This window comes from Grampus griseus (assembly GCF_964374135.1).
Source record: "Grampus griseus genome assembly, chromosome: 1".
Classification (NCBI taxonomy): Eukaryota; Metazoa; Chordata; class Mammalia; order Artiodactyla; family Delphinidae; genus Grampus; species Grampus griseus.
In genome coordinates, this window is record NC_139017.1 from 128,514,456 (window position 1) to 128,530,295 (window position 15,840).

Here is a 15,840-nt window from a genome sequence, read left to right on the forward strand (position 1 = left end):
TAAGAAGATTAATAGGAAAGGTATTGTGGGATTCCTTCACTGTGGCTCATGTTCTATCCCCACCTTTGGCAGCCGCGAGATAGCAAAGCTGTTTCCCACCTGGGTTCACGTGAAAGGACAAAATGATACCTCTTATTTTTGTTCTTATGTTTAAAAGAAATCCAATGGGTTTCTTCTGATAGTTCAGTTAGTAGCAAGTGAATAATAGATATTTCAAGTTCATAGGATAATATTCTAGACAGTTAAAATTACTTACTTTAAACCCCATTCTTTAGGTCGTCTTAGCTCATTTTTCTTCCATTTGTAATACCCTCCAATGAAATCTGGATCTTCAAGCACTGAAATTAGAATATTTTAAAAAGGAGCTATGCATACATTCTTTAATAATAGTTTAAAGTTTACAATAATTTATTTCTCCTTAAGTTAGTATGTGGCAATAACACATACTATTATCGTTCAAGTCACATTACGATCCTCAGACACTCTCCAAATTTCTTCTTTTAATTTAAACTTTGTGATACTGGATATTGTTTGAAACAAACAGATTGTGACTTTGTAACTTATCATGATATTTGTTTATATATCATTTATAGAAACGAGGATAGTTTTAAAATAACTCATACAGAAACTGATACCATAGTTTAACAAAATTCTAATGCAGCACTTCAAGGGAAAAAATAAAATCAGGGAGTTTGAAAGTGACATTACAGATCTTGATCTTCTACAAAGCAAGAATCTGCAACAGATGATCATCCAGCCTCTAAATGAATCCCTTGTCTTTTTCTTTTTCTTTTTCTTTGCGGTACGCGGGCCTCTCACTGTTGTGGCCTCTTCCGTTGTGGAGCACAGGCTCCGGACCCGCAGGCCCAGTGGCCATGGCTCAGGGGCCCAACCGCTCCGCAGCATGTGGGATCTTCCCGGACCGGGGCACGAACCCGTGTCCCCTGCATCGGCAGGCGGACTCTCAACCACTGCGCCACCAGGGAAGCCCCCTTGTCTCTTTGTTATTGGGAGACTGCCGGTTTCATTGACAGTTACCAAGGTCACAATGTCCTTCCTTAATCTGAGGGCTGAGTTTCCACTGCTCCTCCTTCTGACCTCCTCAGCAATTCTGAGTAAATTTATCCCTCCCCTATGGAAAGGATCCCTCTAATATTTGAAGATAGCTCTCAGGGCAGCCTCAGTTCCTTCAACTTTTTCTTAAGTCATGATTTTCTAGAGACCTAACCATCCTCATCCTGGTGGTGAACTTTGTTGATATTCCTATTAAAGTTTTCATCCCGAACTGGCTCAGAATCTTGATTTCATATCAATAGCAAGATACAGGTGGGATTGCTACCTCCCTCGATCTGTGTGCTGGACTTCCCTCAATTTAGCTCAGATATGCATTAGTATTTTCTGGAAATCACATTATACCACCGGCTCATATGTTTGTGGTTAATTATAAGCCTTAGGCCTTCAATCAAATTCACATACAATTTACGGAAAACCTACTATGCTTAAGCACTGGTAGTTTTTACACAAAATGCTATTAATCCAGATCATTCACACACGCACATCTATATCCTTCCTTTTCTCCCCGCTCCCTCCCCTGTTCACTTGTGTGCTTTCTCTCTCTCTTTCTCGCTCTCTCTTCTCCTTCTAATTGTCCTGGGTTTATAGTCCTGATCTATTTAACCAACCAGATGCTCCCCACCAGTCCTGTCTCTATCTGGAGCTTCTTTTTTTTTTTTTTTGCGTTATGCGGGCCACAGGCTCCGGACGCGCAGGCCATGGCTCACGGGCCCAGCCGCTCCGTGGCATGTGGGATCTTCCCAGACCGGGGCACGAACCCGTGTCCCCTGCATCGGCAGGCGGACTCCCAATCACTGCGCCACCAGGGAAGCCCTGGAGCTTACTTCTTAACAATGATAAATTAACCCCTTCCAGCTTGATGAAATTTGTCATTGATAGAGAAAACATTTAAACTGAATAATTCTCCTTTTCTTCTATTAATATTACATGATATTCACCAGCAATGTTCCAATCTATTCTTTACCTTCTTCAAACACACACAAACACACATACATACATATTCTTATAGACTTAATTAATACTCTTTATTATTATTTGGAATATATTCCTTCCTTCCTTTAAGGAAGCAAATCTTTACTCCCCAGAGTTCTTAGCAGGATTCATTATTTCCTTTAGATGATTATAATAATTAATATTAATAGAATTCTTACTATATATGGGGGTACTTGTAAAGTAGATATGCAGTGCTTACCATTATAATACCCACTTCACAGATGAACAGACAGACACAGAAAGGTTGAGTAATGTGTTCTCACATGTACTATTCATTACTACCTAAACAAAATTTAAAATTTATTTGATGTTAAGTTCCCTGACCAGGTATTGAACCCAGGCCATAGCAGTGAAAGAGCCAAATCCTAACCACTAGGCCACTAGGGAACTCCTGAAATTTACTCGATGTTTCTATTCAAGGATATTCCACGTCTTTCCTTAATTTTTTGGAATTGCTGTTCCTACATTTTCTATTTGAATATGTATGGCAGTCTCTTCCTTATATATTATGAAACCCCAAATGGCATGATTATCTTTCCTGAATACAGTAAGTCCCCTACATACGAACCTTCAAGTTGGGAACTTTCAAAGATGCAAACATGCATTCCCATGTCCAATCATGTAAGTTAGTTCATGTGTCTGGTGTACACTGTCACATGCATGCATACTCTACAAGTGGTTGTGCTTTTGTGTACTTTTTTGTGTACTTTTGGCGTAGAGTACAGTAATACGGTATCTTTATTTCAAGCCCAGAATATCTGGAGGCAAGCATAAAAGCAGCAGTATGTAGCTGATTGTGTTAGTTGGGTACCTAGGCTAACTTTGTTGGACTTATGAACAAACTGGACTTACGAACACGCTCTTGGAACAGAACTCGTTTGTATGTAGGGGACTTACTGTATTCTCATTTCTTTTATATTATTGACTCATTTTCTCCAACGCTTTCTCTATTATCCAAGAGATGAAATATGCCACAGTATCTGTACAAACTTTTAACACTTCCTATTTTATCCCCATAATTTTTTCACTCGTCTCCTACTATCTGACTGTAAATGCCTCAAAAAGCTTATCATAATACTTATGTTCTTGTCTTCAACAAAGCCCACTGATAGACATAGAAGATGCTCAGTGGATGATGTTGATGGGAGGGAAATAATGAAGAAATGAGGACCAGTGAAATTTTGTCAGAACTTCTTGAAGTTAAAATCCCCCCCATCACTATCATACCTTGCCCTTGTGGCAGTTTTGTAATCTGTGTAGAAAAGCATCCTCTACTGCCTCCATAGTATATTTCTTCCTTCCTTTCCTTCTGAGGATGACTGGACATTGCTTCTACTCTGCTTTTTCTATGACACACCTATTGTCCAACATCTGTATAGGTTGATCTGAAAAATTTTCTTCCACTCTGGAACTGTCGTGTCCAAAGAAATATATAAGCACTAACTTACCTTGGCATGTTTTATTTTCACATATACTATCTTATGCTAACCATAGAGGAACTTAAAATAGAGTTGAATATTTTTGTCAATGAATAGAAATGAAAAATGAGGTACAAAGACTAAGCTAAATTAGGTTAAATGACTAACCTAAATTCACTTAACTGTGTCTGCAAAACTAGTATAAGGCTAGGAGTCTCTAATTTCTGATATCAGGTTCTTCCCACTAGGGCTTTTCCATTGGCTTGCACACTGTAACCACCTGGGCAGCCGTAAAAACTACTACCCCCTGGTCCTGCTCCCAAAGATCCTACCGTAATTGGTCTAGGGGTGCACCCTTTACACGGGGAATGTGCACGAGCTCCTCTGGTGGTTCTAAGGAGCAGTCAAGACTGAGACCACTGCATTAGAAGCCGATGATACTGCTTCTTGCATCTAAATGCATTTCTGGAGACACTTGCCCTCACTGCTGGCTCAAAGACTCAAGGAATGAAAGTATCCTAAGGTGAAAGCAAGCATTCCCATGATGCTTCAGGCTGGTTGGTCTGTCCTGATGACAGCAAAAAAACATCAGGAAGCCTCCGCTCACTCTTACAGGGTACACTGGTCTGAAGGAATTCTTTTCGTATAACATAAACATTTCCTTATGGGGATCATATTCTGTCATTAAGGTGCTGTTGCCCCACAGCCAGATGTATTGGTTTGTTCTCTGCCAAACTTTTAATTTGCCATTCTGTAGTGATGGACAGAGAACAGTGGATCATCAGTACATTTTCCCATATGATTGTCTATGATTATGAGCAAATCATTGTAATTACTGAAAACGTACTGCACATACTTCAGAGTTTGAATTTAAATCTCAAGTTATACAGAAATTACAATTTTATATCATATTATGGAGGCAATATAATATAGAGGAAAGAACAAATATGGAGTCAGAGGACTTGGTTCAAGTCTTTGGGCCACAGCCCACTTGTACTAATAAATATTAGCCACACTTACTGAGCACTCACTATGCACTAGGCACCATTATAGCGCTTCAACGTTATGATGTACGTTCTGTGATTATTCTCATTTTACAGATGAGAGAACTGGGACATAGAGAGGTTAAGAAACTTATCCAAGGTCACACAGCTAGTAAATTGCAGAGCCAGGATTAAACCCTGGCAATATGTATCCAGAATTTACACTCTTACCAATATATGATATTCCATGTGTGACCTTAGGGTAAATTACTTAGCTTCCTTTGGTCTTGGTTTTCTCATGTGTAAAACAGAGTAATAACAATGCCGAGCTCATTGGGTTGATATACAACTCTGCATGACATATACTAGGTGTTCAATAAATATTGGTTGGTAAGTGAATGAAAGGACAATAAGATTGGGATGATTAAAAAAATACAGATTAAGAGGTACAAACTATTATGCATAAAATAAATAAGCTACAAGGATATATTGTACAACACAGGGAATATAGCCAATATTTTATAATAACTATAAGCGGACCGTAACCTTTAAGAATTGTGAATCACTAAGTTGTATGCCTGAAACTTACATAAGATTGTACATCAACTATACCTCAATTAAAAATAAATAAGAAAAACAATACGGAGTATACTCTGTAAACTGTGTTATACAAGAATAAACTTACTAGTATTATGGCATACATGACTATGTACAGATTTGTGGCACAAAGATATGCAATAGAGTTAATACTCAAAAGCATAACATAGGGCTTCCCTGGTGGCGCAGTGGTTGAGAGTCCGCCTGCCGATGAAGGGGACACGGGTTTATGCCCCGGTCCGGGAAGATCCCACATGCCGCGGAGCGACTAGGCCCGTGAGCCATGGCCGCTGAGCCTGCGCATCCCGCAACGGGAGAGGCCACAACAGTGAAAGGCCCGCGTACCGAAAAAAAAAATCATAATAGAACCTTACTCATCACTATTCGTAAAATAAAAAGCTTTTAAAAATATGCACAAGAGTTTAATAATCTTTCCAGTGATAAAAATATAACTGTAGAAAATGAAGTTATTAGAAGTTCCCCCTTTATTTTTGAGTAGTTAAAGAAGCATTCTATAATCTAACAGCTTCATCTTTCTTATTGCCAGGAAATTAAGCCATTAAAAAAGATAGTATTGGATCTCATCCAGTTGAACTATCCAAAGACAAAATTGGCCAGCAGCACATGTAGGGTTTACATTTATTTTTTTTTAATTAAGTGCTGGTTATTATTGAAGGAAAGCTTTTGAAATATTCTTACGACAAATCTCTGTAGGAAAGAGAGGCAGAGTGATTGTGAAATCTTGCACCAAGGGCTAGAATCAAAGTCTCTGAAATTCTTCTGGGCTAGAGGTAACCATTACCAGCTATTGCCTTCATAAAGAGAAATGAATTACATACTAGGTTAGTGACAGATGTAGAAACAAGAACCAACTTAAATATTTTGGTGTCAAACTCTTTTGAAGAAGAAACTGTAGCCAGTGATACTTCATTATTACTTCCATTTTAAAATTATTCTTTATTATAAGACAATCATTTTGGAATTTCTTTGTTTGGGCATGTGCTTCTGTTTTTTTCCTAGCAGTTTGGAGTTTCCAAGAGCCTTCATATATTTACACGTTATTCCATAAAGCACCAACCTATAACAATCTGTTTGTTTTTTGGTTGAAGGAGTTGGACGCTGAATCATTCCCTGGAGCATGCCAACTGCCTCTTGACACCACATCTGTTAAGGGTTATCACCTCCTGGAACCCATCTGAGCTCCTCAGAGCCTCTTACATAGCAAGTACTCAAGATGTGTTTGCTGAATCGACTAAGAAGCGCTCAATCAAAATCTTTTAAATGAAGTAAACATTCATGTAATCTGGTATCAAAATCAATAAAACTCTTTTACACTGATAGTGTTGTTAAAGACTACTCCTTAAAGCACCTTGAACAAGTTATTTTTCTTAATCACTAATCTACGAGTCAGTGAGGAAGATAATATATAATCACAAAATAACTAATAACCAACATCCTGAAAGAACAAGTAATTTCTTAGAAATTATTGACCTCACATTTTTATATTTATTAAGCTTAGTACTCCTTTTTGCTCTAATTTGTGTCTTAAAACTAGATATGATTTTTTTTTTCTGGGTGATATTTTGTTCTCTTAAAACCAATTAGTAGACTATCACAATGATGAGATGAAACACAATGAGACCACAAATTAAGGCTGTGGTCATGGAGGTGGAGTAGAGGGGAAACATTTGTAATGTTGCAGGAGATAAAATCAATAAGGCTTAATAAGGGAGATAAAGAGGACTAGGAAGTGTCTATGATTCTGGCTTGGCAAGTAAATGCAAGAACGGTGACCTACCACTAACCAAGAGAGGTAATGAAGGAGGGAGAATAGGTTTTGGAGCAACATAATGAATTCACTTTGGGACATCTTGGGTATGAGGTGCCTTATTACACAACTGTAAATATGCATTCAGAATTCAGAAGAGAGCCTGGCTAGAGATGAGGCTTTAGGAATTACTGGCATGTGGGCTAACGAAAATCATAGTGATGGATGAGGTCTCTTTAAGAGAGCTGGGCAGAGAATACTGAATGAAGAAGTTATTGCTAAGGAAAGAGGCAGAGGAGCGCTTAGGAAGGTAAGAGGAAAACCATGGATACGTGGTGTCTTCTAACTCAAGGAGAGCATAGCCAATAGGATTTCAAGTAAGATAAAGACTAAAAAAATGTAATCACTGAATCTGGGAATTCGGAAGTCACTGATAACTTCAGAATGTACCATTTTGCAGGATAGCTGAAGCAAAGTCGTATTTCAGTAAATGTGTGCAGACTGGCTAACTTACTTTGATACAAATAATGAAACAGTACTCTAAAGATTAGATTAAATGGGACCAAAAAGTTGTCCAGCTCTCCTATTCCATCTTTCTAGTTATTAATGTATGATGGTAACAGATGATTTTTCCTTCGACTGATATAATTGAGCATCCCCAGGTTTTCTTGCTGTCTTTCTACTTAATAATATCTCTGGCTTTGGGGATAATTGTGTTTAGCACCAGAAAGTTTCCTCCTGCTATGAAGGTTTCCTTCTGGGGTAAAGGGCGTAAAGTAAAGCTCAAAAGACCGAGAACTTTGTCTTTTATTCGTCCAATTGCCTATCTTTCCTTTGGGCTTTTAATCAGACTTCAGTCCAGGACTCTTTACAAAAGAGGGACTAAATGAACAGTTGTTGAATGATTAGTATATAGAGCCAACAAAGAAGTTTATCACCCTCAGATTCCAAATATGTGTCAATTAGTCTTTGAAAGCAAGACAAGCTGAGAATGTTGAGATTAATATACCAACCCCCCTCCCCGCAAAAATAAGACAAGGTTAGATCACCTTACATGGAGTTCTGTAATATTCTGTGGCTTTTGATGTGGCTATTCTAGACCATGTCTTGTAGTAATCATAAAATGAGACTGATTTAATTGATCTGAAAATACAAAATAAGATCAGACAGTGAGTAGCATGAAAGTTTGCTTTTTAAAATTATTTTTATCAGAGCGGACTCTTTCAGATACCTTGTCACAAGACATTAGGCTGATCTGCAAATTCTCACATAGTTATTTCTAACAAATGAATCTAACATAATTTTCCACGAATACATGCAAATCACAAAAAAAGGTCCATCCAAACCAGTTTTCTATAATAAGTGTAAATGTGCATCCATGTATATATTATAAAAAGAAAAATATAGGTTTAAGATAACTGTGCCTTTCGTGACTAACATTGAAAAGAACTTTAAATAAAACATCATAGCTGTACATTTTCTCTTTCTACGATAAACAACTTTCTTAAATTTCTATGCCAAATTTTAGTAAAATCACCTTTATTTTCTTTTTATTATGAGGAGAAATGAAACACCAGAATTGAGATTAGTTTAATCTTTACACAGAATCTGGCCACTTTCAATGAGGGAAAATAAACAACTCTTTTCTAATATTTATGCCAGCACATTTCCTTCCCAGTGCTAATATTACCAAATCCTAATGGGAGAGCAAAGACTGTTACAAAGTATTAAACGGGACCTATGAAACAGTCTCTTACTCTTAAATAACTGCATTTCCAATTTTTTTCTTACAATCTTCTTGAATGCAGAGATTCTCAACACTCCACAAACAAAACATTACTTTCAGATATTTTTCAGACATGTGAAATCATCTATTAACTGACTTAAACAGATGCTTAAACATCAAATATAAAAGACTTTATGTCTGTTTTAATTTTAAATTCCTAGCTCTTTGGAGGAAGAAGCAAATTTTCAGTTATAATAGGTTATTAGCATTAATTTTTATAGGTAAATCATAGGTACCTTAATATCTGACTCAATTTTGAAATTAATGGGGGCAATATCTAAATTTGTTAATGCATTCATTTATTTAAATGATAATTACGGACACCTAATTTTAAGACTAACATTTTTCAAGTGTGTTATTGCTTTTGTAATCACACTTAAGTAGAAATCTGAAACTTGGTAAAGATAAATTAATCACTACTATTATTGCTTCCAGAGCTACATGCGTGCTTTATACTACTAAATGATATACTAAACTAACATTAATTTGCCAATGAAAGGTTTCAGCATTTGGCAACGGAGGTAACAAAATGAAAGGTTGCATTATATCTCCTGCATGAAAAAGCTTGTGATCAATTTGCTGTCACAGATCACTTAGCAGACAACAATGACCCAAGAGGAAGGAAACTGTCAACATACTGTCTCATGAAAAAAAAATACACCATCTTCAGGCACAATCGTCTCCATTGTTTTTTGTCTGTTTGACGATGACCCATGACCCTCTCCCTTCCCAATGGTGTCCTGTTCAATTTCAAGCTGTTAGCCTTCAGGGGCTTTCTTTTATTCCCCTAGAATAATTAAAAATATTACTCTAAAAGGTATAACTTTAGTATAGTTTGAATATACAAAACAGAATGCCTCAAACATTTGGGAGTATCTGCACTTTCAATTCTATAAAGGAAATAGCCTCTTAAAATAAGAGAACAGTAACTATTTACTATTATTCAGATAAAATATGAAGGGATGTGTACAGCATAAAAAAATACATGTGTTTATAGTTTCAACCAATAACAGGAATTTATTGAGTATTATTGTTGGCATTATGAATATGAAAAAGTAGAAGACATAATTTTAAACTGAACCTCACTGCTTATTATTATTCTGTTGGGAAAATAAGATATATATCTGAACTAGTAAATAGAATAGCTTTATATATTAACATAATAAACTGTTACATCATTTAACATAGACATTTGGAGACTACAATGACAGATACTTCTTTGGCAGTGGCAATAAGCAAAAAAAATTTGGAGGAGGGAGCTGTAACTTTGTTTTGGAGCCATTAGGGAAAGTGTCACCTGGATATGGACCTGGGACAAAGGAAGGAGGCATTTTAGGCCAGGGAATCAGTATTAGCAATAGCTTAGATGGCAAGGAGCATGGTGTGTGCATGCCTACGTACAGAGGATGTTGGGGGAAGAGGTGAGAGTAACAAGATAATTGACTAGAGTAGAGAGTTCCAATTTCAGGGGAATTGGAATTTGATAAAAATAGGTGAAACTAGGCAATGCTGGCTCTTCAAATTTGGGCAGAGAATGGATTAGACTCGATTCAGTAACCTTGATTTATTAGGTGATAGACAGTAATCAGAAGTTCTCAAATAAGGCAAGTAAACTATGAAATCAGTGATTGAGTAAGAGTTTTCTCTGGCATTAGCATGCAGAGAGGATTATGTGAGAGATTAAATGTAGGGGGACCAGTTAGGAAATAAATTCAGTAACGCAGGCAAGAGATTCTGAGAGCTAAAACTCGGGTGGGAGCAAAGATCAGGAAGGGGAGGAGATGAATCTACGAGAATGCTAAAGAATTGACTGAACCAGTTGCCTGATAGGGTGTGAAAAGTGAAGGAATTTGAGGGTCAAATATTCTCCTAAAACCCAGAAGACCACTTAGCTTTGCTATTAATAGAAAGCGTCTAGAGAAACCGAAGTAAAATATGAGTTTAATTTTAAACATGGGTTGTAGGTGATGACCTTCAGGAGTGTGACTGAGAAATTGGGACTGGAAATAAGAAATGTAGGTCAAATCAACACAAAGGTTGATAGATGATGCCATTAGGGAAAACAAACTCCAAAAGAGTAAGTAAGTGTTTAGAAAAGAGTGAGCAGAAACCAATTCACAGTTAAGGGGGACCTGTGAAAGAAACCAAAAGGATCATTAAGGGAAGAAGAGAATCATGGCAGCGCTATTTCATGGAAGCAACATCCCAACCATCGCCAAAGCCTAATGACTAAATTCTTAAATATCTCTGGATATTTAGTCACGTATTCAACAGTATCATGACCAAGAGCACAGGCTCTGGAATCAGCTGGCCTGGGTTAAAACACTCTGGCACCATTTCTTATTAGCTGTGTAACTCCGGGCACGTAGCCTAACCTCTCCACGTTTCCAGAGATAGAACTTTCTCCAGTGGTGGTTGTGAACATGCATAAAAGCAGCCAAGTAAGGGTTTAGCATCCCTCAGCACTCAGTGTCAGCTGGTCTCCTCAACTGCCTTGGGTAAGTAGCTCATCATTTTTCTCCTGTAAATGCTAAACAGCTTCCTAATTGTTCATTTACCTCAGTCTCTCCCTATTCCAGGTTATCATGCCTCTGCTTGAAAGCCACAGTTGGTAAATAGTTCTATAGGATGACATATAAACAACTTTTAAATAGAACTTGAGGTTCTTCATCATCTGGCCATTTCCAGCCTTTTCTCCCGTCATTCATCTCCACATCCAGAGGCTCCGTCACATGGAACTTCCTGGTGATCCTGAGTGTACCAAAATATTACATTTCCATGTCTGTGCAAGCAGTTCTATTAGAGAGTCTTTTGCCCTCTGTGCCTGTCAAAGTCTTACTTATTAAAGTTCAGGTACAATAAAAATAATACAGACATGAAGATTGTCACAGTGGATATTGTGGTTGCCTCCCCGATAGCTGTTCCATTCTTCTCCCATTCTGTACATGCCCTGTGGTCTGATGGGACTGACCCCACCCCTGGCTCTAAGCCAGTTGAGTGATAACTAGTTTAGGGACAGGAATCTGACCTAAATAGCTCCAATCAGAGTGAAACTTATTCTAGCTTTCTAATACATCTTGATCTCTGAGAGTGTTGATCCCCTCTGTTCTTCTTCAAGATTGCCTTGTTATTCTAAACCCTTTGCATTTCTAGATACATTTTAGACCACTTGTCAGTTTTCAGAAAAAAATAAGGCTGCTGAGATTTTGACTGAGACTGAATTGAATCTATAATTTGGGAAGAGTTGACACTGTAAGAATATTGAGTCTTTCCCAAGCCATAAACTTTGTATATCTCTATTTCTTTATGTCTTTTAAAATTTCTCTCATATTTTGTGATTTTTCAGTATGGATACCTTATTCATCTTTTGTTACATTTTGATGCTGTTGTAATGGTATTTTTAAAATTTCATTTTCTATGTGTTGATTGCTAGTATATAAAAATATAGTTGATTTTTAAATATTCATCTTGTATCCAGGATCCCTGCTAAATTTACTGATTAATTTTCAAATTTTCAAGCTTTGTATATTTATTTGGATTTTACTATGTATATAGTTCTGTTGTCTGTGAATAAAGATGGTTTACTTTACCCTTTCCACATTTTATAACTTGTTTTTTTTTTCCTTCCCTCATTGCACTGGCTAGGACTCCAGTACAATGTTGGATAGAAATGGTGATGATGGGCATATTTGCATTGTTCCTAAACTCAGGAGAAAAGCACTCAACATTTCACATTTAAGTGTGAAGTTAGCTGTTGGATTTCTGTAGACTCCTTTTATTGAAATAAGGAAATTCTCTTCTACTCTTAGTTTGCTGAGAATTTTTATCATGAATGGGTATTAAATGTGTCTCCTGGTTCACCTAGATAAGTCTATGGTTTTTTTCTCTTTATTTGGTTAACTAGGTGAGTTACAAGGATTGATTTTCAAATTTTAAACCAACCTGGCTTTCCTGAAATAAAGTCCACTTAGTCATGATGTACTATCCCTTTTTATATATCAGTGGGTTCAATTTGCTAATATTTTGGTTATGATTTATACATTTCAGATTTAAGAGGTATTGACCTATAATTTTCCTTTCTTGTAATGATCTCTGATTTTAGAATCAGAGTTTGGAAGTTTGGTAGCATACTCACTGTCTCTATTTATTGGAAGAGTTTGAATGCCTTTCTAAAAAAGATTTTATTTGAAGTAAATTTAGATTTCTAAAAGAGTTGTAAAGTTAGTTGAATACCTTCAAAATTCAACTTTATTAAAGTGTAATTTACATTCAATAAAATGCATAGGTTGAGTACAGATTGATGAGTTTTAATAAAAGCAGACCCCTGCATTACCATAAGCCCAAACAAGATATAGAATATTTTCATTAGTCCTGAAAGTTCCCTACTGCCCCTTCCCAGTCAATCTCCCTTGACACTTTGGGTAATCACTGATCCAATCTCTATCACCATAGATTAGTTTTGCCTGTCCTAGAACTTCATATACATTGAATTGTACAGGACGTACTCTTTTATAACTCTGGTTTTTTTTTTTCTTAACATAATGTCTGCATTATTATTCCATGTTGTTGCATGTATCAACAGTTCTATTGCTGAGAGTATTCAATTCATAACTATAACACAATTTATTTATATATTCGACGGTTGAATATATAATGTTCAACTGTTGAATATATAATGTTGATTGTTGATGGACATTTTAGTTGTTTTCAGTTTGGGATATTACGAATAAAGCTCCTATGAACATTTGTGTGCAAGTCTTTTGGTGAATATATACTTTCATTTCTCTAAGATAAATACTTTAGGAGTGGGTTAGAGGGCAGGCGAATGTTTGACATTATAAGAAACTGCTAAACTGTTTTCCAGACTGGCTGTGGGCGTGTCAAATGGTACAACAATGTACACAGCAATGTAGGAGAGCTACAGTGCAATCACAGCCTCATCAATAACTGGGATTGTTAGTTTCAGCCAGTGGTGTGATCTTCCAATCTCTCCCATCTCAGTAAGTCACCGCAGTACCCATCCAGTTCAAACTACAATCTAGTAATAACCCTTGGTTCCACTTTCTCTCATTCCCCACATCAATCAAACTAAGTCTTGAATCCATCCAATTCATCCACTTATCTCCCTCTCCATATCTATGTCCTCAGCCCTAGCTCATACCACCCCACCTCTCCCCTGGTCTACTAAAATAACCCAATAATTCTTCTCCTTGCTTCCGCCTTAGATCCTTCACAATTGATTCCCCACATCGCAGTTAAAGTAGTCCTTTTAAAATGTAAATCTGATTATGTCTTTCCCCTTCTTAAAAGCTGTCCAGCTGTGTCCCAATTCCCACTGAAAGGTTAATGAAATGCAAATTCCTTACCTGGTTTATAAAGCTCTAGGTGATCTGGCCCTGTCTACATCTCTTACTCTATCTCCTACCCATCTCTTCTTTCCCCCTTGCTGTGTTCCAGCTGCATTGGCCTTCCTTCGGAGCCTCTAACACACCACTCTCACATCCAATTTAGAATCAATACCCTAGTTACTCCCTCTGCCCTGAATCTCACTGTACCTGTTAAAACATCACTCTCTCCCAACTTTTCACCCCCCTTTTTTTCCTTTCATTGTCACGAATCTCGATTTTTCAAGATAACACCATTTACAAGTTTATCTCACCATGGCTCTCGAGTTGTTTCTGACTAAAGTTATAGTTAAAGTCTTTCTCCCAGACCCCAGATTTTATAATCCTGTGATCAGTGCTGGATCCTTATGGTGCCGTCTGGTTACCTTGCTGCCTGTCTGATGAGGGACTCATTGCCCCAGACAAAGAACCAAAGGGCCAAAGTTTTCTCCCTGTAATGGGATTTGCCCTTCCTCCTGCTCCTGCCTGAGACAGACCCCACCACTGCTACTGGCTGGTCTTCATCTGAGTGCTAGGGGACAGACAAGGTCAACGTTCTTCCTGTCAGGTCCCAATTAATCATTCTGTCGGTTTTTCTGGGTCTTCTAATTCTGAGCTTCTAACACGTCCAGGCACAGAGCCCCTTGACATAACATTGTCCCACATTCTGGGACAGAGCCCCGATCTGAGGGTTCCTTTTGATTTCAGTCCTTTGGGAACATTTTACTATTATTAATCCACTAAGAGGATCCTTGTTTTGGAGCATGTATAGTATAAAACCAAGATAGATCAAGTATTATGTCAACACTAGTAAGCTGGCTGTTTTCTGCATCTGATTAACTATCAAAATAAGGCTGATGGAAATGCTAGAGAAGCTGAATGCTGCAGAACCTACACCTTGTCCAGGTGTTCAAGGCTGAATTGATGTCACATTGTCAGGTGGTCTCCCAAGTGTACAATGGCTTTAGCCCTAACTCTCACCATTTTCCTCCAGGACTTTATTGTCTCCTAAATTGCTTGGATTTTTGTGATCTATAATGGTTGGATCTATAATGTAGACAACATTTTTTTTCCTTTTCAGAAATAAAAACTAAAAGAATAGGCAACTAACATAGTTACATCAATTTTAATTCAATAGACTAGAAAGAATTCAAGATTCTCCATATTCTTCCTGAAAACATCATTTTTAAAAGGTATTGGAAGGGAAAATATATTTAAATGAAAAATAATTTTTCTCAGTTAAAAAAATGAAAATACAATTATGATAGAAAACACAGGTTAAATCAATAGTTCTTTTAGTGTATAAATTGGCCAAAAATTGTATAAAGAAAAACTTACCTGTTAAATTTATCTGGCTCTTTAGGTGACTCAGAACTGTCATCTTTTGCTGTAAAGAAAAATATGAAAAGATTCTGGTTTACTCGGAAGACTGAATATATGGCCTTATGTGCATTCTTTCCAAAGCCTCAATAAGATGGTAAGAAAGGAATAAAAATAAAGTATAAAACCTCAAGGAGTTCAAAAGAAAGATGGCAAGAAAAATTTTCAAGATGGAAAGCAGATGTCAAGTGGTAACTATCTTAACAGGCCATAGAAACTTGAAACCTAACGACCTGATGAGGGGAGGCCAATAAAAAGCAAGCAGATTTACACTTCAGAACTTGAGAAACACTCAGGAATTGGAGGTACCAGAGACCTCTGAAAACTGACAGGTATAGCATGGACCCCAAAGACATAGCCTTCATCCTATGCAACCAGAAGACCACCACTGCCCAGGCAGGAGGGAGTATGCCTAATTCTGGAGAAAGTGAACCAGAGAGATTCGAGAGATAGCAGA

General features: G+C 37.2%; 1 protein-coding gene across 1 annotated transcript in view; it reads right to left on the reverse strand.

The window, feature by feature from the left end:
- Window positions 1–252: 252 nt before the first annotated feature.
- Window positions 253–15,840, reverse strand: part of UBE2U (ubiquitin conjugating enzyme E2 U) — a gene marked incomplete at both ends in the record, with an annotated part of 40,108 nt that continues 24,520 nt past the window's right edge. Inside the window, 3 exons of the mRNA XM_082647869.1 lie at window positions 253–338; window positions 7,888–7,976; window positions 15,342–15,390. Of these exons, the coding sequence (XP_082503995.1) occupies window positions 253–338; window positions 7,888–7,976; window positions 15,342–15,390 (224 nt within the window). The remainder of the gene's footprint in view (window positions 339–7,887; window positions 7,977–15,341; window positions 15,391–15,840) is intronic.